The sequence below is a fragment of the Furipterus horrens genome, unplaced genomic scaffold (genome assembly GCF_987537825.1).
Source record: "Furipterus horrens unplaced genomic scaffold, mFurHor1.1.pri manual_scaffold_10, whole genome shotgun sequence".
Taxonomy (NCBI): domain Eukaryota; kingdom Metazoa; phylum Chordata; class Mammalia; order Chiroptera; family Furipteridae; genus Furipterus; species Furipterus horrens.
Genome location: NW_028327180.1, coordinates 68,382,008 through 68,408,487, shown reverse-complemented (window position 1 = coordinate 68,408,487; position 26,480 = coordinate 68,382,008). Strand labels below are relative to the sequence as shown.

At 41.9% G+C, this 26,480-nt stretch overlaps 1 protein-coding gene across 4 annotated transcripts in view; it reads right to left on the bottom strand.

The window, feature by feature from the left end:
* Positions 1-26,480, bottom strand: part of PPP2R2B (protein phosphatase 2 regulatory subunit Bbeta) — a 431,926-nt gene that overhangs the window by 238,816 nt on the left and 166,630 nt on the right. The window contains exon 2 of one of the 4 annotated variants that reach the window (XM_090288064.1): positions 21,362-21,555. The exons of 2 other annotated variants lie outside the window; for them this stretch is intronic. In XM_090288064.1, the coding sequence (XP_090144190.1) occupies positions 21,362-21,555 (194 nt within the window). Of the gene's footprint in view, positions 1-21,361; positions 21,929-26,480 lie in introns of those variants that run through there. One more of the 4 variants, XM_090288067.1, reaches the window with a different exon arrangement.

Here is a 26,480-nt window from a genome sequence, read left to right as displayed (position 1 = left end):
GAATATTGAATGTAAATTGCAATTGAAAAATAAAATTTAAAAAAAAATTGGTTTATTCAGTATTCTAGTATCATGGGAAGAACTCTATTCTAGAACTCAGAATGTCTGGGCCTCAGTCCTGTCTCCACCACAAATCAGCCATGTGGTCATGGGCAAGTTGATCAACTCTACTGGATCTCAGTTTCCTTCTTGAGGAAATGAAAATAAAATTTATTCTCCAAGTTTGTTACGCACAGTAGATAAGAGCTGTGAAAATACTTTGCAAAAATATACAACCCCTTCATAAGTATAAGACAGCATGACTATTTTATGTATCTTCTCTCTTGCTTAAAAATTGACTGATAACATTTCAACCTGGTCAGCCAAATTGGTTTACTGACAGACTAATTTTAAAGGCAAGAGGAAAGGGGACTATTTAAAACTGATAATTACCAAAGACACCCATAGAACTCTTTGCTCAGTTGTTTTGACAGTTAAAAGGGATTTATTTCCAATGACTTTACTTCTTTGTAAGCCTTGCAAAGCTGTAGACCAGTAAATGTTGGTATGAAATAGCCTGAGACCCTTCCTGTGTAGGCAAAAAGGAGTATCATCAAACTGCTATGCTACTAAGCAGGACAGAGGCACTCTCAGTAGCTCAACAAAGGGGCTCAATGTATTTTTGCTAAAGACGCCTTTGGATTGCTGTTCAGATTTCATGGTGCCATGTTTTTCTCCCTTGCATGTCCACATTAGAGAGCAGAATTTGGGAGATTAGTTGAGAGAGCAGTGAAAGGGGATAGTGTGAAGGACATTTTTTATGCAGGAAGGGGAAAAAAAGAAATTACTCGGAGAGATCAATAAAAGAGAGCATTTATTGCTGTTGAGTGTTTTTACATCTCATTGGAAGGATATGACCAAGAGATTCAAAAGCAAAGATGTGAAAATCAAGAAAAGAATTTCTTTGGTGCCTTTACATACATCTTGGCCTATGGTTTCCCCTCAGATTATTTGACAGATTAAAATGCCTTTGTGATGTGGCACCATCATCCTGCTTTTCCTGTTAGAGTTCTTTTCTTACAATGTTTTGTAGGTCAACACAAACATGTAAGACTAAAGATCATAAGTACAAGTTTTCCTTGAGCCTGTATTTGGACAGTGATATTCATTCTTTCAAGTCACTAGCTGTGTAGCTAGAAAGCTGATTGCTTGGTTAACCACTCAGACTTTGACTCTAGATCATCTTGAAAGTTTACCGAAAATAGAAAAACAGAAGTTAGGAAGGTCGCTTAGACCATGACCAATGACTGCAAAGGAAACCAAGGCTTCTCAAGCATAAAACATGCCAGATTTTCCAAAGTCAAGAGCATCTCTTGAGTGGACGGTCGTGTTTCCTTGCCTGTTTAACTCTGATAAAACATACCTATGCTCTGTCACTGAGAGTCACGTTGCAATGTACTATAGTTGACCAGCTGCCCCCATGTACAGACCTCTCCAGTTGGTCTGGCTGTCACTAATCCACTGATTAAACATCTTAAGACTGGCTTTGACAAAACATGCCAGGAATTCCTTCAGGGTAATTAGAACCACCTTCTGTGTCAATAAGCACAGACTGTGAGATCCTTCCTGTGTGGCGGGACTGGCCTGACCCATGGGCTCTAGGACATTTTTTCTTAGATGGCTTTTCCATCATTGCAATTTTTACTGACTCATCCAGATGCTTTCTGAGCCCCCTTCTGAAATGATTGGCTGAGGTCAGAGATATCATCTTACCTTTATTGTTTTAGCCAAGACACGGGGACCGAAGGGGCTCTGGACATAGGGCCAGGCTCATTGACAAAGCCCTTTCACCCAGACCTACAGGTAAGGGCTTGAAAGGGACTCTTGTTACAGAATTTGACAGTTAGTAGTGTCCACTAATCACTGCTATTCCAGGGTGCAAACGGGTTTTCATTTGAAAAGTTATTCATGTTACTTTGTCAAAGTAAAAGGAAGGACTTACACGAACACTTAATTACATTGCTATCCAGAGATGAGTTCTTTGCACATAGTACATGTTCATGAATTATTTTCACCATAATGACAGCTTAATTATTTTTTAGTATGCAATTATATAGTTATTTTAAAACTTCCATACATTATAGCAAATGTAAATAGTAAAAATTACTTAAAATTCTACCAGTCTAAGATAACCACCATCGATATTTTGGAAGCCATTCTTTACATGGAATTCTTTATGTAAATACATAGATGTTTGTATAAGAGGAATTCATACTTCTTTTTTTATCATGGATGTGATTATCTTTAAGTTTTTTAACAGTCTTATTTTTGCTTGCTTCTCCCCTCCCCCATAACCAATAATAAACTTTTATATATTTTTTCATACTGATGTCATCATATACCAACTCATACCATAAATGTGGCTTCAGTTGCTCAATCAATACTTGCTGGATGGTTAAAGAGTACAGTAAAAGAAAAAAAGCCATAAACAAATGAATGAGCTACAGGATAAATAATAGGTTATGCTTTTAATTAGCTGGCAGTGTCCGAGTGATTGCAAAAATAATATAGCACATCTTCTGAGATTTCCCCTATATCTTTAAACTGTAGCGGGGGTAAAAGAACCTGGTTTCAACATGTTTAGAGGTATCTACAAGTTTAAATTCCCAAGTAAAGAATATGTAACTGGCTGCTGTCCTAACTACAGAGACATTGCCATTCTATTCTCAAACTCAAGTTCAAAAACCATTCACTAAGCACCTGTGTGCCAAGCACTGCACTGTCCTCTCTAGGAGAAGCGAAAATGTGATGACTGCCTTCTAAGAGTTTCTTTCTAGTTGGGAAAACAATATTCAGGTCTGCCTCTTTCTGGATGACTTTCTGAAATTGGCTCTCAGTTTGCCCGTTTGTGAAACAGGGATAATACCTACACCTCATAGGATTGTTGTCATGAGGTAAAAACTTGAGGAATTAAGGAAAAACGTCATGGGACAATGTGCACTGGAGGCAGGCTTTGGAGGTCCGAGGGAAGAGAAAACAGTACGTGTAGGGCAGGGAAGCAGGAATGGCATGGGATAGTGAGGATCCAGCCCAAGCCAGCCTCACTAGTCTGAAGATCAGTTAGGAGAGACTCAGGAGATGAGGAGACAGGCAGAAAACAGTAAGGTTGATAAACACAGGGGAAAATTATGAACAGACTGATTTTCTTAAAGGGTCGAACAAGAGTAGGAAAATATTTTTTGCCATTTCAGCAAGTGCCAATGTCTAGATCAAGGCCATCATGTCAGTGACTCAAAGGCAACCTGCTTGTCAAGTAACTAGGAAAAAGCGGAAAACCTGGCCTGCACAGCGGGCTCCAATCCAAGTTTCTGAGACTTGTAGGAAAAATTCTAATCAGAAAATTTCCATCTCAAATTGTGCTGAGGAAGCTTAGGGACTGAGTAAGCATGTTGGCAGCCACTGTGTGATATTGAGATTGCTTTTGCCTTTTTCACCACAGTGCACAGAGTTCTTCAGGTCCTGGGGAGACCTTAGCAAGTGTTTGATCTCGGACCCTGCAGGGGGTCAGACAACCTGTAGGAAAATACACCTTGTTCACAGAGAGAACTGCACCCAAAACTTTCCCCCGTGTCCTAGGAAGTGACCAGAGGGTTCTGACTTCCAAAGCATCGTATCAGTAGTAGGATCACCTAGGCTAATCCTACAGAACTGGAACGGAATGAGACACTGCTCATGGCCAGAGATGTCAGCTGGAAGCACTGAACTGTCCCCATGTCTCTTCTGTTGGCTCAAGGTTTCAGGTGAGTTCTCCTCTTCTCTGTCACATCTTCCTTTTTAAAACTAGCCCAGTTGATGAATTCCTAGGAACATGTCCCTATGGATCTGCACTGCCCTAATAAATGCTCTCACCCCGTCCCACCCGCCCTTGCCTTTCAGACAGAGGAGACAGGCAATGAGAGGTAGCTTTTAATATTATAATCCCAAATCATTAAACTTCATGTTTCTAGAAGCTGCTTTAGCACTTTTAGTCCTCTGAGGAAGCAATTGGATCTCTTATGAACCACTACAAATCTTTATCCATTCAGCTGTCTGTCCATCCATCCATTCATCCATGCATCCTTTAAATTTTATCTACTGAATGCTTAGATCCTAATCTGTGTATTGTTTTTAGTACTTCATGAATTTTTTACATAAAAATGTCTCAAAAAACTTAGTATTCTCATTTCAATGCCTCAAGACACTTCAGAGGGAGAAATATGCCTCCAGATACTCAAGCAAAATGAGTTGAGACTACAGATTAACTCCCAGCTATAATCCCCAAAGATTGCTGAAATGCAGACAGCAAATATACTTTGAAAAGGGACTAAAAATTATACACTAAAAATATAATCCCAGTAGTAGTTTGTAAGATTTGCACTTTTCATTTCCATTAAATCATGCTCCCAATTTTTAGAGAAAATTAGACATGGCTGGAACTATAAAGCCAAGCATAATGTCTGCTTTGCTCAGATCTCCCTGGGTTAAAATTGCATCCAACCATACATAGTACTAACAAAAACAAAAAAACAAAAAACCAGTTAGCATAGGTTTCAGAAGTGCCAAATTTGAACCCTTCCTCCCCCCATACCAGTTGTCCCGCTGGGTCAATCATTATTTGAAACTACCTACTCAGCAGTTTGAGGAAAACTAACATTTCTGGGCTACTATGTTCCATATACTTATCTACAGATGATGCCCTGGAACCACGAAGGTCATAATATTTAATACAGGCGGGCACGAAATCCCAGAGAATAAGCTACTCACCCATGTACTGAAATGGCAAAGGCTGAGAACTGAGCTTGCCTCCCTCTCAGAACAGGTAAAAGTACCTGGGGCTTTGGGGAAAAACAAGGGCAATGGGATCAAAGTAACGTTCCATGGTGAGGTAGAGGCAACACAGAGACCAAACAAAAGTGGCAAAGAGCAGGGTGACTGCGAAGGCATCCTGGGTACAATAACAACAAAAGAGGTGGCTTAGTTTTTTCTGTATGATGACGCTAGTAGTGCTTAGTTGTCTTTAACTTCATTTGAAACAATTTTGTTAGACTGTATTGTGTAATTTAAAAAAAAAATCACAATTGGTGAATTTGGGGGTAGCCCTTTTAATATTGAAGATGGAAGAAAATAAACAACGTTTTTGGTGTACTAGGCTTTATTTTTCAAGAAAGGTAAAAATGCAACTGAAACACAAAAAGATTTGTGCAGTGTATGGGAAAGGTACTGTGACTGATCAAATGCGTTAAATGTAGTTTGCAAAGTTTCTTGGTACTATTGACATATTGGTCAAACAATTCTTTGCTGTGGGGCTCTCTTATGCATTGGAAGATGTTTAGCAGTGCCACTGGCTCCTACCCACTAGAAGGCAATAGCAGGAGATAGCCAACATACTCAGAATACCCAAATCAATCAAGTAATTGGTGAAAACAAAAAATGTGCCTTTTATTTTACAGGAAAAAAGTAAATGGACTTTTTGGCCAATCCAATAGCATTTTCCTTGCTTCCTTGTGCCTCCTATCAGCACTCAAGACTCCACTCTGCATTAGGAGGGCCTCTGCCACACCTCTCCTCCTGCCAGAGTCCCAGGAAGCCTGCCTTGCCCCACACTAAGCCATTCCTGTTCATGGCAACTACCTTCTAGCACAGACTGCAAACACTCACTTGGAAGAGGAAGATTTTTTAAACTGCTACTGTGTTTCAAACAATTTTTTAGAATAGGGATCAGCAGACTAATGTCCATGGGTCACCACCAGATTCTGCAAATAAAGAGTTTTGCTAGAACACAGCCATACCCACATGCTATGATGGCAGAGCTGAGTAGCTGGGAAACAGACTGCATGATCAGCAAAGCCTAAAATATTTACTATTAGGCTCTTTCCAGGAAGTTTCCTTACCCCTGTTTTAGAACATTTACATACCTGTACAAAGTAGAAATACCAAATTTTTATCCTATTAGAAAGTCATTCATAGGGCAATATGGGATCAAAAATATATGACCAAGAGCTTTGTAAAAAAAAAATTATTGTAATAGATTAAATTTGTTCTTATGAACATACATTTTTGTGTCAGACATACCTGCACACATTCAAGTCTTGAGTCTGCTGATTACCTAAATTCTCTAAGCCTCAGTTTCAACAACAGTAAAATAGAAACCTACTTCCCTATTTTCTTAATAACCATGTAATGTGTGCTATCTGCCAGGCAGGCACCATATAAAAAGTTGGACAAACAATAGTAAAATAAAATCCTAAAAGTCTCACTTAATTCAGCTTTAACTGTAGATACTTCTGATGGTTGGTGTGAGCATTAAATGATATACACACACATTCATGTATTTGCAATCATATATATGCGTGTGTGTGTGTATACACACACACATCAATCTCGTATACCACAGATAACTATAGAGTATATAATATATAGTACATATAGAATATTTAACCTAATTCCTAGTTCACAGCAAGCACTCAGTATATGGGAGATCTTCCTCCTAATTATGATTACAACAGAAACTCTCTTAACATACCTCATCACTGGATGAAAAAAATGCCATCCATTCTCTCTGTAAAATGGGTCTACAGCATGCCCTCTACTCTAATTAGTAGGCCAATTTCTGACACATAGGCACACTTCTACTTCTTCTGGCTGGAGCTGCATGTTTACTGAGTCAGTGTGTTTGTTCCCAGATCTCCTGATTTCAGTTATACCTGTTATTTCATTAAATATTATGGAAGGTATGAAAAAGAATGGCGTGAAAAGAAATAATATTTGTTTCACAAGAAAACTAAGTCGAATGCTTTCAAAAGTTGAAACAAATTGTTGAATTAAATGTAGGAGAGATTAAATATTGAAGACAACAATAAAATTCCAGATGGGCCTGTAGTAAGATTGCTTCTCTGGATCTATGCTCTTACTCAACCTCAAGGACCAAACTCAGACATAGTTTTTCTCATTCTGGGTGTGGTATGTATAACAAAAATATTATAACCCCCAATCAGCAGACCTATACTGAAAGATTAAGCCTTGATTCATCAACAAACCCTTCAAGCCGGTCAGAGAAAGACAAATATATGATTTCACTCATATGTGGAATCTAATGAACAAACTGAACTAACAAGCAAAATAGAGACAGACTCATAACTAGAGAACAGGCTGACAGCTCTTGGCGAGGGGTTGAGGGTGCAGGGATAAAGCAAAGTGGAAAAAGAACTCATGGACACAGATGATAATGTGGTGATTGTGGGCAGGTGAGGTGGAGGTAGAAGAGGGTATAAGGGGGAGTGAATGGTAATGGCAAAAATACAATAAAAGATCAGTAGTTCTGTCCATAAAGTTGATTATGAAAACTACAGAAAAAAATAGGTATACCGTTTTTTAGAATTCTCTGCCTTAACTTTTCCAAATTACTGTCAACCATTGGTCCCAAATGCATGGAGCAAGAGAGATATTCTTCTGTATTTATTTAATTCTCATATATAAACAATAACATGTTAACAGGGGGCATGTTGCCTCATCTGCTGCCATGTTTTATAGGTAAGAAAACAATCAGCCTTTCTGGCAGTGACAGCCACCCAAAGGGACCATGCCTCTTGCAAAGGATCTCCGTCACCTATCCTTCTCCAGAAGAGGAGAAGTGCCTGGCGCAGAGCTCCAGTCCCTACTTCATGGGTGCTGCATGCCCAGGGTGCTAGGAAATCACCACTGTCTTTAGTCACATGCAAACGGTTGTTTTGTGTGTTGGCTGTTCCATGGTCCTCCATCAGCCTACAAAAGGAAGCACCCTGCATCTAGAAGAAACATATTTTGGATAGAAAAAAAAGAAAACAGAGATGCGGCATGATCTGTTCAGACCACAGAGCTAACACTGGGAAGTCGGTCTAGAGCCAGGCAGGCTCTGATTCTGCCACCTCAGTCACCTGGTGATATCAGACAGGCCAACACAGCACAGACTCACTCAGCCTGGCACAAGGTGAAGTACATTTTGAGAAGGCCAGAGCATCATCTGCCTGAATAGATGGGAAGATACTTGAGAACAAGAACTTAAACTTCACTGCAGTCCCCAGCACAATCTGCATAGCACCTGGCAATAAATACAATCCATGGGTTTTGTTTGAATTGATGAATTTCCTTTCCTACATTGGAACAGTGGAAGAAACTGGAGCCTTCCTGATTTCTGAAGGAGCCAGGTTCACATGGGGTTTATAACCCCCTCCATGGTGTACACAATAATAGCAAGGGAGAAAGTCCACTGTGCCTGTCAGATCATGTCATTGAGAGCTCAGTCTCACCGACTGGCACTTGCTCTTGCCTATTGGTGCCGCAAGATGAGCAGCGCCCAGCTCACCAGATGGTTATTTGTTCCACCAGCCACCTTTGCTGTGTCCCTGATTCATTCCACCCAGGACAGTCTCCAGCATTCATGCTGCAAGGCAGTTCATGCCAACAACTTTGCCAAATGGCTCCTCTCAAAGTCATGGGCCGCCCAGACAGTCTGGCTCCTCCATCTGCAGCAGCTTTTGGCAAAGAGAAGCTTCCCTTTCTGGCTCCGCCTCTTGGCTGCACCAGAGCCTTCTTGCCAGAAGGATGATCTGACCCTGCAGTAAGTACAGCCAGGCCTGAAATTCTGGGACCACTTAAAGCCTATGCCCGTGTCCCCCAGCCTTGCCCCTGGACACAACATCAGAGCACACCAAGGAGATCTACCTAGATGGTCACAAACACAGATGTGGTGCATCACAGAAACCTCCAACCAGAAAGATCTATAAAGAGCACGCCTCCCTAGCCCCATCTTCAATCTCATTTTAGTAGATCAGGAAACTGAACCCCAGAGAGTAAAAGTGACTAATTATTGTGGCAGGACTGGGAAAAATACCCACTTAGAATATAATCCACATAAGCACTTAGAATACTGCATTGCCTTCCAATTTTCCCTCCATTCATTTTCGAAGTCTTTATAAAAATTGGAACTTTTGTGTTGGTATTGATTCAAAAACATAGTTCTTTAAAAAAATTTTTTTAAATCTTTGCTCTGTGTCAACATCATGACTTTTGTTTTAAACAGGTATGTCCATATATGCCACATTGAGATGACAGAGTTTATGAATATGGGCTTAGCAACCAGACAGAGCTCGGAGTGACTTCTGTTCTGCCACTCACCGTTGGGCAACCCGCCTCCTGCTTCAACTTCTCACTTAAAGGGGTATAGGCCAGTATCAACCTAGAGTTGTGAAGACTAAATGGAAAAAACTCTTTAAAACCCAAAGGCCATCCCTGGCACACAGTAAGCCTTCCACAAGCACTGGCAATCATCATTATTTGTTACTAACATTCAAATCTGCAATGTTTTTGGTATAGACAGTACCATGCACAGGTAAATAGGTATGCAAGGTGTTCTCGTGTTCTACATTAGAAAATTCAAGTTCATGAGATTAAATGACTTATCCAAGTTACTTAGAGAATAAATAGAGGAGCAGAGCATTCCCCTTGCCATTTTGCTAAGAAATGCGAAGCCATGTCATGACTTTAAAGATGGTAAAATCAGGAAGGAGAACATTTGAACAAAAGCATATATACATAAGTAATCACTGCAGCATCTTATGTAATATACAAAGCTAGAAACAATTTTCCATCCACCCACAAGGGAATTACTGAAGTAACTATGGTACAGTCACAGCATGGGCACTACATAGCCATTAGAAGGAAGGGGGACATGTCCTGACATGAAAAGATTTTCAGACTTACATCATTGAGTGGGAGGAAAATCCAAAGCACAATAAACAGTATGCATTCAGTTATACAGAAAAACCATCCCTCCCCCAGTGTATATCTGTTCCTGGATATTTAAATGAGTACAAAGGTGGCTCTAAGGATGCATACTCAACTACTGACAATGGTAGCCCCTGGGCAGGGAGCAGGAGGGGTGTGAGGATGGAGGGTGATTCATAATTTGTTTTATCTCCTTGTATAATGCTCAAATCCTTTCAAGTTAAAAAAGGCATTTATGTATTATTTGCCTTAAAACTAAAGACATAAAAGCAGAGAGAAATGTGAATGATAACAACACAGCTGTTGTGAACCAACAGATCTATGTTGGGTGTCCCTGGCCCCAACTTGACTTCTGCAGTTACCCTCCTTGAGCTTTTTGTATAGCTCTTCATTTTGGTGAAATGCTTCCTGGTGCCCTTTTGTACTTAGGGACCCAAGAGTTCCGTCTTTCAGACCACCCGCAAGTGCTCAGCATCTTGTTGCAATATTCCCTTCCCAGCTTTCCCACCTCCTGTGCACTGTGCATCTCTTGAGGGTCCCAAAGCTGATCTCCTGCCATTAAGTGGAGGAGGTCGCCTGCTGTTCTGCCAACTACTTCAGGTTCATTTCTAAACATGGATTTACAGCAGTAGAATCAGCAATGCATGATGGAGGCTCTCACCATGTCCCCTTCTCCAAAAAATCCAATTAGTACTAATTAGTTTTCCATGAATTTCACACAAGCCTATTTTATCATCACTCCTAACTCTTTCAATGGTGAACTTGGAGCATAAGAATTCAAGGGTTCTTATATTATTTAAGACAATGCTATCAGGGGTCTTGTAAAAAGAATCCATGCTTCCAATAGGATAGTTATGTCGGAACTGGTGTGGCAGAGCTGATTTTCAGCCTGAGTCTAGAGCTCTACTGGACAGGCAAAAGAAGGAAATTTGTTAGGAAAGATGACAAGCCTGGTGAAAGCAAACTCATTAATGGGGGAGGAGGGGAGCAGCATTAGAGAGCTGCTCTGGCCAAAATGGGACCTCAGATGCATCCACATTTATGTGCAGAAGAAGATCAGCCACCATGTAGCTGCCTTCATCCCACTCCTGTGCTCTGCTCCAGGAAGTTCTATCTGTTGTGATCAACTCATCAGAATGGGTGCCTACATTGCCCAGTGGGACCACCTCAGCTCAGCCTGGGGACTGCACTGGATGTGAGGGACATGGAGAAGGCTATAAAAACCCAGCTAATTTTCACATTTTGATTGTTCGAGTCCATAAATATTTCCCTTCTTTTCTTATAGAGTAGAATAAATCTATGGGTGTAAGTCAACTGTGGATTCAGGTGCTGGGTGGGGGAATTCAGCTCCCTCCCCATGGACAAGCGGGGAGTGCAGACATGTGCACTGTGGTACTGGGAAGAGATGAGGCTGGGTGCAGGGGACAGGACACAACCTGACCCCCCCCTCTCCACCAAATCCAACAAGAGGCAGCAGGGATGGGCAAAGGGCACATGTCTGAAGTCCAGGCAGTCCTGGCTTACAATCTGGTTCTGCCACTTACAAGTATGGCCCCTTAACATAGGTTTCTTTGTCCCTCCAAGCCTCAAAATCTCTTATTCTGAAAAAATGGGACTAATGAAACCATTCTCTCAGGCCTGTGGGAGATGATGAAATGAGTAAACTCATGAGAAACATTTAGGAAAATGCCTGGGATACAGACAGTACTCAAGAAACCTTTGTTCTTTACCCTAAGCGAAGTGTGTAAATTGGACCCTTCATTTCCTCGTAAATGCAAATGCCAGAGTCTAGGAATGTCAGTCTACAGCTGTGCTCTTTTCAGAGAGCATTACCAATATTTTGACAGGACTGGCCTAATATTATTCATCCCAGGTTCACTGGTAAGTTTCTGACCAGCCCTCATAAAGGGCTTGGGATTGCCCCTGGGGACCTGGATGCTAATAATGAATACTTGCTAGTGATTTTCAATGCACTCTGGTTATTACGTTTAGTAGCAGAACATTTCCCGTCCCCAGAAAGGTCATTTACAATAGCATTCAGCAGCTTCTGCCCACCTCCCATTTCATATTTTTCTGAGAACACCAGAGAACTCAAACACTCATCCATATGCATTGGAAATACTATTCGGACCTGGCATTTGCATACAAATACATAAAGCAACTTCAGAAACTACAAGGCAGCTCTCCATCATCATACTACCTCCATTTATTTTTCTAATGAATCCCCATTTCAAAAGCCATTTTCACATACTTTCCCAGTATTATTCATCATAGCTTCTCTCTTTCTTGAATGTGTGTGTGTTGGGGCAGTGGGGGAGAGAATTTTACTTCCTCTTTTTTATTCTTGTAACCCCCAAGAAGCTATAACATTTCACAGATCACACAGAGCTCAAGTTTAGAGACCCTCTAAACTCAGCCTACCCAAGACGGGACTCTTCATAATCCATCACATTGCTGAGAAATAGCCACATAGAGTTATTTTGAATACTTTCAGTGCATGGTTAATTATGCTTAACAAGGCATTCCATTGAAGATACATTTTGTAACAATTTCTTCATATCAAGCCAAGATCAATTTCCTTGTAATTTTTCATTCATTGACTCAAATTCTGCCATGGGTGCTGTTCTCCCAGTCATCTCATCTATTAACGGTTTTAAATATCTTTAATATGCATGATGTCCCCAATTATATATCTAGTCCAGATCTTTCTTCTGAGCTTCAGACAGCTATCTAACTACTCACCTGAGAGTCTCACTGTGAGACTAGATGTCTCATGTGCCCCTCAAACTAATCAACTTCCAAAGTCTTTTTCCATTTTTTGGTGAAATGTCCCATTATGCATCCATTCTTATGGCAAAATCCTGGGAGTCATTCTTGACACTATATGATAGATTCCTACCCAATCTGTCATATCGAGTAAGCCCTATCCATTCACCTTCCACAATGTTACTCTAACATATCTAATTCTCCCCATCTCTCTGCTGCCACAACCCTTGAGTACAGCCATGACTTCCTAATGTCTCCTTGCTTTCACTGCTGTTCACTTGCTGCCCAGCCCTATGACCCCACCATGCAGAGCAGCCAGAATGAGCTTTGAAAGAACAAACCTTATCATATTCCTCCCTGATCAAAATCTTTTAATGGCTTTTGATCCATCTTTGGATAAAGCCCAAACTCCTTATGTTCAACAAGGCTCAATATGATCAGGTCCCTAAATAGATCTTCAGTCTCTTTTTCTAACATTTTATTGTAAATTTTCCCAAAAAAGCCAAGTTGAAAAAAATTACTGTGACTTTCCACTGACTGACCACATAGACTTTACCATTTTCTACTTGCTTTATCATATATCTACCCATTTATCCATCTCTCTATTCTAGTCTTAATCTTTCTTGGTTTTGGTGCAAATTGCAAGGTCCAGTCACATTTTCATAACACTTCCTCTTGGTTCCTACCTGCCAGCCATAGGCATCTTTCCATTCCTTGAATCTGTCTATTTAAAATCTCTGGACTTTGTACTGATTGTCCCTTCTACCTGAAAGACTTTCAGCTCTTGCTAATTTTTGACTCATCCTTTAGTTCTCAGCTTAAACTTTTTCTGAACCCCCAATCTAAATTAGATCTGAGACATCCAGCCAAGATGGAGGCCTAGACAGACATGCTGCGTCTTCCTCCAAAACTAAGAAGGAATACAACTACCTTAAAACTAGAGACAACCAGGAGTTTCAGAAAATCAAGCTGCATGGAAGTCCAACAAACAAAGAAATAAAGAAGAAATACTCATCCAAACAGGTAGGAGGGGCGGAGCTGGGGTGGAGAGGATGTGGTGTGGTGGCAGCAGCGGCAGGTCGGCAGAAAGCGCAGTCACATATTTAAAAAATTTGTGAGGGAGGGACACCTGGGGAGCGTTCCCAGTTCCCAGCACCAGACCAGACTGCACAGCTCATGGTCCCAGTGCTGGTGAAAATAGAGCCTCATTGTTTCTGACTGTGTAAAACCAGTGGGGTTGAGGCAGAGGAAGAAACTGCTGGTCTCTCAGTAGAGTCTGCTTGTATAAAGGGCCCTCATGGTCCTAGAACATCCACAGACCCAGCAACTCTGAGAATGATAGCCAGGGCAACAGCTAGAAGGGCGCCAGTCCCATATGGAAGTGGCAGAAGTGTCTAGAAAAGGGGCAAGTGCTGAGAAAAATGGAAGTGGGAGAAGTGCCTGGAAATTGGGCGAGTGCTAAGCAGCATTGTTCCCTCTCAGACCCCTCCCCTACACATAGCGCCACACATGGTGAAACTGGTTGGCCTGTACTGATGAATACCTAAGGCTCCACCCCTTCCAATATAACAGGTGTGACAGCTCTACCTAAGACACAGAGGCAAACAAACACAGAAAGACTAGTGTTTACTTTTGGGGTAGTGCGGCAGAGGTGTACTGACTACAAAGGGACACTGTTTCTGGAGTTATGGCAATGTCATGTGTCTTTATTCAGATGTTGTATATATATGTCAAAGTGCATAAAATTATATATATAAAATTTGTGTATTTTACTTTATGTAATTATGCCACAATAAAATCAGTTATTAAACACACACACAAACACAGGAGCCTGTCAAGATGAGAAGACAGAGAAGTATGGCCCAAAAGAGGGAACAGATCAAGGTTCCAGTGGGAGAATGAAGCGATAAGGAGATAGACAACCTAACAGATGCAGAGTTCAAAACACTGATGATAAAGATGCTCACAGGCTTGACAGATATGTTTGAGTATGGAAAATTCATAAGGGAAAAAGTGAAGGCTATGCTAAATGAGACAAAAGAAAATCCACACAAAATGAATGGTGAAGGGAAGGAAGCCAGGGTTCAAATCAATGATTTGGAACATAAGGAAGAAAAAAAAAAAAGTCAACCAGTACAGAATGAGGAAACAAGAATTGAAAAAAATGAGGAGAGGCTTAGGAACCTCTCGGACAACTAAATGTGCCAACATCCAAATCATAGGAGTGCCAGAAGGAGAAGAGGAAAAGCAAGAAATTGAAAGCTTATGTGAAAAAATAATGAAGGAAGACTCCCCAAATTTGGTGAAGGAAACAGACATACAAGTCCAGGAAGCACAGAGCGTCCTTAACAAGCTAGACCCAAAAAAGACCACACCAAGGCACATCATAATTAAAGTGTCAAAGGTTCAAGATAAAGAGAGAATCTTAAAAGCAGCAAGAGAAAAGCAGAGAGTTACCTACAAAGGGGTGCTTATAAGACTATCAGCTGATTTCTCAAAAGAAACTTTGTAGGCAAGAAGGGACTGGCAAGAAGTATTAAATGTGATGAAAAGCAAGGACCCACAACTAAGACTACTCTATCCAGCAAAGCTATCATTTAGAATGGAAGGGCAGATGAAGTGCTTCCAAGACAAGGTAAAGCTAAAAAGTTCATCATCACCAAGCTATTATTATATGAAATGTCAAAGGGATTTACTTAAGAAAAAGATCATAATTATGAACATTAAAATGACAACAAACTCACAACTATCAACAACTGAATCTAAAAAATAGAAACAAAATCCACCTAAGCAAACCAGAATAGGAACAGAATCATAGGTATGGGGATCATTTGGAGGGTTAACAGCTGGGAGGGGGCAGTGGGAGAAATGGGAAAATGGTGCAGAGACTAAGAAGCATAATTGGCTGGTACAAAATAGACAGGGGCAAGTTAAGAATAATATAAGAAAGGGTGAAGCCAAAGAACTTATATGAACAACCCATGAACATGAACTAAAGGGGGTGGGGTTGCTAGTGGGAAGGGGTGTACTGGGTGGAGGGGAGCAAAGAGAAAAAAATTGGGATTACTGTAACAGCATAATCAATAAAATAAACTTAAATAAATAACCTAAAAGCACACATTACAGAAATATTAAATAAATAAATAAACAAACAAATAAATAAATAAATAAGATCTGCCTTCCTGCCTTATATCTGACCTCAAGGCATCGTGTGCTTTTCTTGAATATCACTTACCACAATTGGTAACTATATATCTACTTGCAATATTATTTCATATCTACCTCTTCTGCTAGACTAAAGGCACCATGAGCCCAGGGACCATGTCTATACTGGAACATGCTGTAATACCTCTGCAGAAAGTCAATTAACATTCATTTGAGGGCTTAAAAGCAGAATGAATCAATGACTGAACAGAGCTACATGGAATAGGTAAATTTGTTCTTCCTTTAATACATACAAACAATACGGGTTTCTAAGTCCTCTGAAAGAACATAGTACTTAATTGCTACCAGAATATAACCAGCAGGTACCTTAAGGCAAATTAATAAATGACAAGAACCATGGCTAGTGGCTGAGTCAAGAAGGTGCTGTGGTGGGTTTTAATGTGACCTCTCCCCTACCTCCACTAGTCCTTCCCTTTAAGATAAACCCAAATCAACACAATTCAACGAACAACAGTGCTTGTTATGAAAATGCAGCTTAAGTAATAACTACAGCTACAATGTACTCAGGTCATTTATTGAGGTCTGGCTTAATATTAGGCAGTATCTTCAGTACTTTTCCTATATTAAATATTTTTTTCCTGTGGCATAGGTTCTATTGTTATTACCATCTTACAGCTAAGGAAACTGAGAACAAAGTAGTTATTTTAAAATGCATTCTCTGTCCATGAACACAGTATGTGCTTCCATTTATTTGTATCTTCTTCAATTTCTTCAGTGTCTTAACATCAAAAAAAATGTACATACTACCAAAAGCAATCTATAGATTCAATGCAATTCCTATCAAGATTCCAATGATGTATTTCACATAACTAGAACAAATATTTCAAAAATGGAACCACAAAAGGCCCCCCATAGCAATAGTGATCCTGATCCTGAGTAACAAGAACAAAGTTGGAGGAATCACACTACCTAACATCAAACTATACTATAAGGCCATAGTAATCAAAACAGCATGGTATTGACATAAAAAGACATATAAATCAATGGAACAGAATAGAGAGCCCAGAATCAAACCCACACCTTTATAGTCAATTAATGTTCAACAAAGGAAGCAAGCACATACAATGGGCTAAAGATAGTTTATTTAATAAATAGTGTTGGAAAAATTGCACAGATATGTGCAGAAAAATGAAGCTAGACCACCTTCTTACACCATACACAAGAATAAATTCAAAATAGATCAAAGACTTAAATGTTAGATCTGAACCCATAAAAATTCTAGAAGAAAACACAGGCAGCAAAATCTCAGACATTACTCATAGCAATATTTTGTTGGATGTATCTTTCCAGGCAAGGGAAACAAAAGAGAACAATTTTAAAAAGGGACTACATCAAACTAAAAAGTTTTTGCACAGCAAAGGAAATCATCAACACGATAAAACGACAACACACAAAATAAGAGAACATATTCACTGATAGATAAGGGGTTAAATATCCAAAATGTATAAAAGACCTACAAAACTCAACACCAAGAAAACAAACAACCCAATTAAAAAATGGGCATAGGACCTGAATAGACACTTTCCCAAAGAGGACATACAAATGGCCAATAGACATATGAAAAGATGCTCACTGTCACTAATCCTCAGAGAAATGCAAATTAAAACCACAATAAGATATCATCTCACACCTGTCAGAATGACTATCATCAGTAAGTCAACAAACAACAAATGCTGGTAAGGATGTGGAGAAAGGAGAACGGTTTTACACTGTTGGCGGGAATGCAGATTGGTGCAACCACTGTGGAAAGCAGCGTGGAGATACCTCAAAAAATAAAAAATGGATTCGCCTTTCAACTCAGTGATCCCACTTCTGGGAATATATCCAAAGAACCCAAAACACTACTTCCAAAGAACATAAGCACCCCTATGTTCATTACAGCATTATTTACTATCACCAAGTTATGGAAGCAGCCCAAGTATCCACCAGTAGATGAGTGGATAAAACAACTATGGGACGTTTACACAATGGAATATTACTCTGCCATAAAAAAGAAGAAAATTTTACCCTTTGTGACAGTGTGGGTAGAACTGGAAAATTTTATGCTAAGTAAAAGAAGCCAGTCACAGAAAGACAAATACCATATGATTTCACTCATATGTGGAATCTAATGAATAAACTGAACTAACAAAAAAATGGGGACAGACTCATAGATGGAGAGAAGCATGACAGCTGGGGGTGGGGAGGTATAGGGTGGAGAGATTGAGCAAAAAGGAAAAGAGATTAATGGGCAACAGTGTGGGGATTGCTGAGGGGAGGGGGGTGTAAAGGGACTAAATGGTAATGAAAAAATACAATAAAGATTAAATTAAAGAATAAAACATGTTCTCTGACTTCTTTTTCTAACTCGGTTGCCATTCCTGTAACTCTACCTATATAGATTATTCTCTCTGAGGCCTCATTTGTGAGTAGGAAGATTAATCTAGAAAACTTTCAGATTACTCTAATGGAGAGGGGATTTCAGATGGTTTTAACAAATCTAAAAACAGAAAGAAATCCACACGTAGATGTGAAAGATTTGAGAGAGAAGCCATTGGTTAGAAAACTCAAGAGTTCCATATTGGAAAAAGAAAACAATAAAACCACTTTTGTGTGTATGGTTATTCCAACCCCAACTGTAATTTTCCTCATATATATCCCCCCCCCTAAACACACACTTTCAAATGATCCCTGCAAAGAATTTGATCCCAGATGGGAATACAGTTATATACCAAGATAAAAACCATTGTGATCATCCCCATAACAGTAGCTCATGGTTAAGGAAAAACGAGGCAGTGCAGAATTTCCTAGCAGAAGTGACTGTGGCAGGTCTTCAGACAGTCTTGAGTTTGAAGACAAGCTCTTGCCTCGATTGTTTGTGTGACCTTGATAAATCAGTAACATCTCTGGACCTCTGTTGCTCAGTTTCATTATTTGAAAATGGGAATAGCAACACCCACCTACCAGCCTTTGGATATGTTAAAATGCTACTATAAAAAGCTCAGCACAGTGCTTGGAACTTACAAGATATTCAAAGCTGGTAATTTTTAAAAGGTAGGGGAGGGTGGTAACTTTAATTTCCAGAATAAAAGAGTCATAGAAATGCCTTTAGCATATACACATTATGTGTTGAGATCTGAGGCAGGGGCGGGAGGGGGGCACAGAGAGAACCTTGTGATCTTGGGTAAAAGTGTCCTTTAGCATTTGCATTGCTCTTAGCTGAATAAACTTGCCAGCAGCTACCACTTACGATGCAAATTGAGCTTAGAGTCCTTCACACTAACTACACAGCAAAATCCTTCCAGCTTTAAATAGAATACTGCAGTGGAATGATCTGAGCACAGGGAAGAAAAATTCAGGGATAAATGGGAAGAAGATCTTGGAGGGGGAAAAAATCTGACTTATCTGGGAAGGTAGGCAAAATGCAGAAATTATTAAAGGAGACAAAAGGAAAAGGAAAGTCTACAGAGGACCTAGAAGCTAATTCCTCAGAAAGTGGGTTTACGTTAACAAAGGAGAAGAGAACTTTGGGAGCAAGCCCCCAATAAAGTAGATTTTAACAAAGAATATTTTGATCTGGTGCTCTTTCAAGCTGCACCAGTAGTTGTAAGGTTTTCATCAAGAGAAAAGGGACTTACCTCTCTGGCCAGAATGACTGCAGGAATGTGCCCTAAAATGAACAGATTGGGACCACAGGCAACTTCTGACTCTACCCAAATCCTGCTTTTTACATTGTCTAAGAGACAGAGGCAGAGAAGTGTCTGGGGGATTGATTTAGAAAGATTTTAGAAAGCTCTTTGCCTCACTTTTGATTATGTAAATCTAGATATTTCATCCAGAATCAGTTTTCAAAAATGCCATAAAATAGGAACAAAGATTAGGTAGTATCTAGGGCCCTGAAAGCAACAAGGAATGCCATTTTAAACTCATTTATTTATTCCATTGATGACATCTCTGTACACACAGCCCCAATTTGCCCATCTTATCACCTCAGTAAGTTTCCTCTGCCTGCACTTAGCAGCGTAAGGCAATATACAAGAAAATACGAAGGGAGCCCCCTCTTTCTTTGTTCTCATGAACAGAAGATGTATCGCCCCCCCCAAAAGCCACTAGACCCAAAGCCACCTTCTTTCTTGAATACCATGCTCAGACAGAGAGCTAGTCATATTCTACCCAGTACCTGAGTAGTGACAAAGCACTAAGACTGAGGAAGAACATCTTACATCCACATGGCTATCATGCAAATAAAGAGAATCAGCAAGTTTGGTGCTTGGGATGAGGCAGGGACGGGTGGAACATCTTAAAAGCCATCTCTAAGCTCCTGGAGGCCAGAGCTCATAGAGCTCTGCTCAATCTGTCCAATACCATGGACATATTAGGCTTGCTGCTCTGCAATAATGATGATAGAGAATACATTTTCAATAGTGCCAGGCAGTCTTTTTACCTAAAACTTCCAGGAATATTTATAGAAGATGTCAGGTTCAGCCCCAAGTTATGTCTTTTTATTTCTTTTTACTTCCCCATAATGTTTCTCTAGTAATCTTGATTTTTAAAATAATATAGAATTTTTAGCATTCAAGAATAATAGTCTTAAATTAACATACCTTGCTACATGTTCCTAAAGCATTTCCCCCCACATTTTCTCACGTGGATATGACCATGTGATAATGCAACACTTCATATGAGTGGTTAAGGATAAAGGTCTACAGGTACAAAATGAAAGCAAAAATACAAAAGTTTTGGTATTTAAAAATAATGCCTCCATTCTATTGACACACAAAAGGCGGAATGGGTTCCACCTGCTGACTTCCCTGCCTGCCTGCCTGCCTGCCTGTACCGCACTCAGGCTGATACCAGAACAAGCTGGGGAACAGAGAGAGACGACAATTTCACCTCCTGGCAACGCTCAGCCTCCTGAACCCTCTTGCTTTCCGCTGGCTGTTGATTCAGCAGAAACTACTGCTGCAGAATTCATAATGGTGATTTTTAAAGACTCCACTGATCGCATTGCTCGCCCCACGTGTCTGGCTCCTTCGCTCACCGCCGGGAACACCGTTTTCCCCACCACCTTTTCAATTCTCGCTAATGCATTTACAAGGGGACAGGGGCTCGCCCTTCGGCAAAGCGCCTTTTGGGGGTTTGATGGTCTGAACAGGTAACCGGGCCAGAGAGATGAACCGGCAGGAAATGAAACCATGCCCTCCCTATAGCCGCTGAGAGAGGCACCATTCCGCTCAGGGAGGGGAGGACCCACTGTCCTACTGGGCCCTTTCCTTCTTCTCTCCCCGCAAGATCCCCCTGCGAACATCTTGGGGGAGGGGTCATCTGCCTTCTGGGGGTCATTTTTCCAGTCCGGAGCCCCACCCCGAAAAGCCTAATCCCCGAGGGCCGTTTTAACTCCCGTGGGCGCCGGGTCCACCTGCTGCTGAACGCCGGGCTCGCCTCGTGCAGCCCGATGGATGTGGGGCGCACCGGCGGCCGCCCCTGAGAGCCGATCCCCGCCCCAGCCCGGGAGGAGTCTCCGCCACTACGCGCCCAGCAGCCCGCGAAGCACAGCGATCTGCAACTTGCGCCCGGCCCCAGCGGCGGAATGCGGCGGGGCTGGCGTTACCTTCGGTCGCATAGCTGTGGTCGCGCAGGAAACTGTTGTTGATTTTGCGGGTATCAATGTCCTCCTCCATTGACAGCAGGCTTACTTGCGTGGGAACCAGAAGCCGGCAGACAAGTATCCATGATCCCTCCCCGCAGCCAGTCTCACAGGAGAGGGGGGCAGGGGAGCCAGTGGGACTGCACCATGGTCCGAGCCTGAGGAGGAGACGGGGAGGCGGAGAGAAAAAAAATAAAAACCCGGCAATGGAGCTGTCACCTCCTCCACTCGGGATCTCCGAGGCTGCGGCGGCTCCTCCCGCGGTGCGCTCACTCCAGCTCCAGTTCCCAGCGAGGATGCTGCGCCTGCCTCCGCTGCCAAGATGCGTCGTGCCTCGAGGGGTCTGGTCCCGCCCGCCGCCCCGGAGGCGCTCACAGGCCGGGCTGGGGAGATGCCCAACAGGTTCCCCTCGTTGGCATCCGCTCCGAAATACAAAAAAAAGATCCCTCCTCCCCTTGGGAGAGCACGCAGCCGCGACAAAATGGTGCCTTTCCGGACCCGAGCTGCAGTGGCGAGATGGCAGGGGCAGGATTCAGGCTGGCCCGGCCCGGGGGAGGGTGCTGGTCCCACGGGAGGGCGGCTCTGGCCGGCGGGGGCTAGGAAGCCGACGGGGAGCTGGGCAGGGCGCTGCGGCGGGCGCCAGCGCACTCACCCTCACGCCCACATGCGCGCACTCGCAGCTGCTGCGGCTGCTCCTGCTGCTGCAGCAGGAGGCTGGAGGCGGCTGGTGCATTAACGGCGAGGCTCCTCCCAACCGCGTCACAGCCCCAGGACTCTTCTCCGGCCGCGGCTGCTCTCTGCTGCAGTGGGGCGCATGCAGCCGCGAACCGGCACCTGGGCGGCCAGCCGCTGGCGTGCAGGCTCAGGTGAAAAAGCGGAGACGCACTCTCCCAGCCTCCCTCTTCCCGTGCCACGCAGCCGAGGGCGGGTTTACTCTGGCACCCACAGCCCTTAGCGTGCGGCCTTTTTCCGGACACCTGCGCTTCAGGACAGCAAAGGGAAGTGGGTTTGCTTAGGTAGGCAGGAAGTGGACATCCTGGTCCCTTTTGCTCACCCTTTGGTGATGCATGCAATCCTTTAGTGGAGTTAAAGGATAAGGCCTGGGGTTCCAAGCCCCCAAAAGAGAGCACAGAATGGGACAAGAGCTACTCCGCGCCTCGCTTAAGCCCTCTGTGCTAGGAATAGAAGGGGCAACAGGGACCAGAACTTTTCTGGCATCACAACCGAGTTCCTACTTCAAACAGAGGCATACACATCTAACTGTAGGCGTTTATGACTACACAGGCAGAGGCATTCAGAGGGCGAGTTATGTATGAATTTAGTCAACACGGTCAGTCTGAACAGGTCCACTCCTAGCCCTTTGCACTTTGTTTTGGACCAAGTGCTGTAGGCCTTCCTGTGGGTTTTGCCCGTGAAGACAGGACACTGCAGGGCTGGCTTCCACTTCTCTCAACAGGCAGGTAGCCCTTTGCCCACAGAGAGCCGCTGCCACCCTGAGGGGATTTCAAAGATCCAGTGAATACAAAAGAGAGGCCTGTCTTCTTACTTCAACCAGGAGGAAAATACCGAATTCCCTACTCCCTCCACCCCCGTGTTTCCCCAAATTACAAATTCTGTGTTTGAAATAAAATTAGATCATTATTGTTATGAAACAAACAAACAAAAAGAAACACTTATAAAGCAACCCAACTCACTAGAAAGCCTATTTGGAAAAGACATTTCCCCGGTTCCCTCTTGTAGAAGGGACTCATTTCAGTGGGTGTCACTGTGGGAGGAAACATCAGCAAATGTCTTGCTCAGTTAAGCTCCATGAGTTTAGCTTCATGAGCCCAGAGGGATCTGTGAGTTAATTATATACATACAATGTTTTGGATCACACAATTTAGAAAGTACTTGAAGTTCAAATAAATGGGAAAACAAGTCCTTAGCTGAGGTTTGGAATTGCCATTAGAGTTCCATTAAGAATAGATGCTTCTGGCAGGTGAAAAATAGCATTGTCCCCTTCTCCAGAAAGAGACAGCATATCTCTAGGAGGACAGAACAGAAATATTCTTTGATATAATTGGGGGGGGGGCTGTTTAGCTTAGAAGAGATTCCATGTTATTCTCATCTGGTGGTGAAGTCTTATGCACTTGTTTGACACTTTGTTTAAAAGCCATCTATGAAATTCCAGTAACAGATGAAGACTGGTGAGACTTCATTCAATCCTCTTCAGCAGCAGTTGCTGAGCTGGATTTTCCATGTGATGACCTGCATCTGTCAGCAAGGCTCCAGTGGTCAACTAATCTGGAGTTAGACAGTCTACCTTCTTTTGCAGATTGCCATGATGGGGAACGGGAGAAGGGGTGGAGGGAGAAAAAGGCTAGTTCATCTACGAGTGGTGAGAAGGCATCTTGCTTTCAGTTGAAATGACCGTAAGTTGCAACAGGAGGCCTTGGAAAAATAGCATTTGGGAAATTCTCCCTTTTATCTTCCTGGAATGTGGGCTAGATTGGAGCAGCGCTGCAAGATGAATCAGGTAGGCCCAGGCTGTGCTTGAGGAATCTTCCCCTGTGACCAAGAAGAGGAATGGCCCCTCCACAGATGAAGCCTCTGGGCTCACTCAATTTTCTTTCTTGGTTTCTTTCAAAGTTCTTCCTGCATTTATATTCAACAGTACAGACTTGTTTTCCTCTAAGATACAAGTTCAGGATTAAGTGGATTCCACGTTTTCTCTTTGTGATCACACTTTCCTACTATGAACAATGAGGAACTATCCTCTCCACCCAAAACCAAGCAAAACAAAGCTGTTGTCTTGGTGCTTTAACACAATGATGTGTAGTAAAGGGGGTAAGAGACTCAAGGAAACCCTGCACAATCCTGTGGTGGTTAGAGGACTACAAAGCCCATTTTTCAGAAGACTTGCTGACCTTCTTTCTGTTCCACCAGCACATCAAGTTCTTTTAAAAGCTTTTGGCATTTGCACATGTCATTTCCTATACCTGTTCCTTGTGTTCTTGGCCTTCTTCAAAGTATCTCAGCTGAACTGTTCCTACTTCACTGAGGAATTCTGACACCATAATCTCTTCCTCTGGTATTTTCTGTCTGTCTCTCTTCTTGGTTTTCTCCATAGCTGTTTCCTTATTACTGTCAATCATTTCCAATATATTTCCAATAGTAAGTGTCTGGCACTTGATAGATGTGCGATTATATTTATTGAATTGAGCCCTAGCTGATGTGGCTCTCAGTTGGAGCATCATCCTGTAGACCAAAAGGTCAGGGGTTCAATTCCCATTCAGGGCACATACCCAGGTTCCAGCACCTAAGAGAGGCCCCCTTCATATCAATGTTTACCTCCCTCTCTCCGTCCCTCCCTTCCCCTCTCTTCCTCCCTCCTTTCCCCTCTCTCTAAAACCAATGAGCATGTCCTTAGGTGAGGATTAAAAAAAACATATATAGATATGTTGAATGGAGATAAATATTTCTTCAATGAATGAGTAAATCACTAAATTTGTTCAGTGATATTTAGATTCTATAGTTCTACCCTTACTAAAATGCTTGCCAAAAACAAACAAACAATAAAAGCCCCAAGTTGACAACAAAACATGTTGTGAGCCACTCATTTTCTAGCCTGTAACTCCTATTCCTATGGAAATCATTGTTCCCACCCATTTTTGTATGCATATGCACCAAAAATATTTACTGAGCACTTAGTAAGTGCCAAGAGTTGTTCTAGGTGCTGGGGATATGGTTAAAACAAAAAAGTTCCTTTCTTGACAAAACTTAAATCCTGTCATCTGACTTTTATATGTGTTTCTTAGAGATATAATAAATGCATATAAATCAATAACTATAGCTATATGTTACTATAGCATAGTGTTAACTACCAAGCTCCAATACCTGGCAAAGCTGATTTTCTGCCACTTATTATGAATGTGAACAAGTTATAAGATCTCCCTAAGCCATGCATTTTTTTTAAAATCTATAAATTAGAAAGACAAATACTTCAAAGAATTATTGTGATGATTAAGTGAGATAATGCTTGGAAAGAATACATTGCTTTTACTTGTTGAGTATTTACTATCATCACCACCATCAGCAGTGAACAAATGTTTAAGCGCCTACTATGCGAGCAACATCAATGCACAAAATGTGTAGTCAGCCTCTGCTATATTATGGAACTTAGTGTCTCATTTACAATTTTTGTAAAGGGGGCCACAGGCTACAAAAGGGTCTGCAGAGACGCTCTGAAAGGCTGACCTAATTCAGACTTGTACTTGACACAGAAAAGGCTAATTGCAAATACACAGCCTTCTTAAGTTACACAATTCAGCATGACAGCATGTGGACACATTCTTTTTTATCACCCTTGTCATGGTCCCCTCCCCCCATCACTCCAATGTACCCTTTCCCAAGTTAGGTTAGTGCTGCCTACCCTGGAACCTTTTAGGTCATCCTGTCCAATTAGCACATTAAATATCTACAATTTTATTAAAACCCTTGACCTAAGTCACTCTGGAGATTCTTAATATAGGCTTTAGGTGTTGGACAGTCCTAGTTTGTGTCCCAGCTCAGGCATTTATGAATTTCATGACCTTTGGCAGGTCACTTAACATCTCTGAGCCTCTGTATTTGCAAAATGGAAGAAACTAATAGAAACTACTTCATAGGGTTGTTGAGTGGCTTCAGAGACAATGTAAGGAAAGTGCTTTCTCCATTGCCGGTCCTCACTAAAACGTCACTTCTTCATCCTAGCAGTGGCTCATGGGGGTCTCCGTCTGCAGAGAAATGGAGAGATGCACTACAAATCAATCACTCATGAATAAAAGTGACCTAGAAACCTGAGTTTTACTACCTCTTCATGAGCAGCTAGAAACTGGATGCAGGGAATTTTACCATTTTGCAAAAAGCCCTTTGTAAACCACAAAGTCCTGTGCAAATGGAAGGGATTAGGATTATCCTCACTTGATTTTCATATTTTGCATGTGCAGAACTAATCATGTTTCTCTATCGAGGAATTACATAGAGGAATCACATGGAATCCCTCTCTGGGATCACTAAGTACGGAATGCACACCTCTCTGAGTTGGCTTTGCACTGACTGC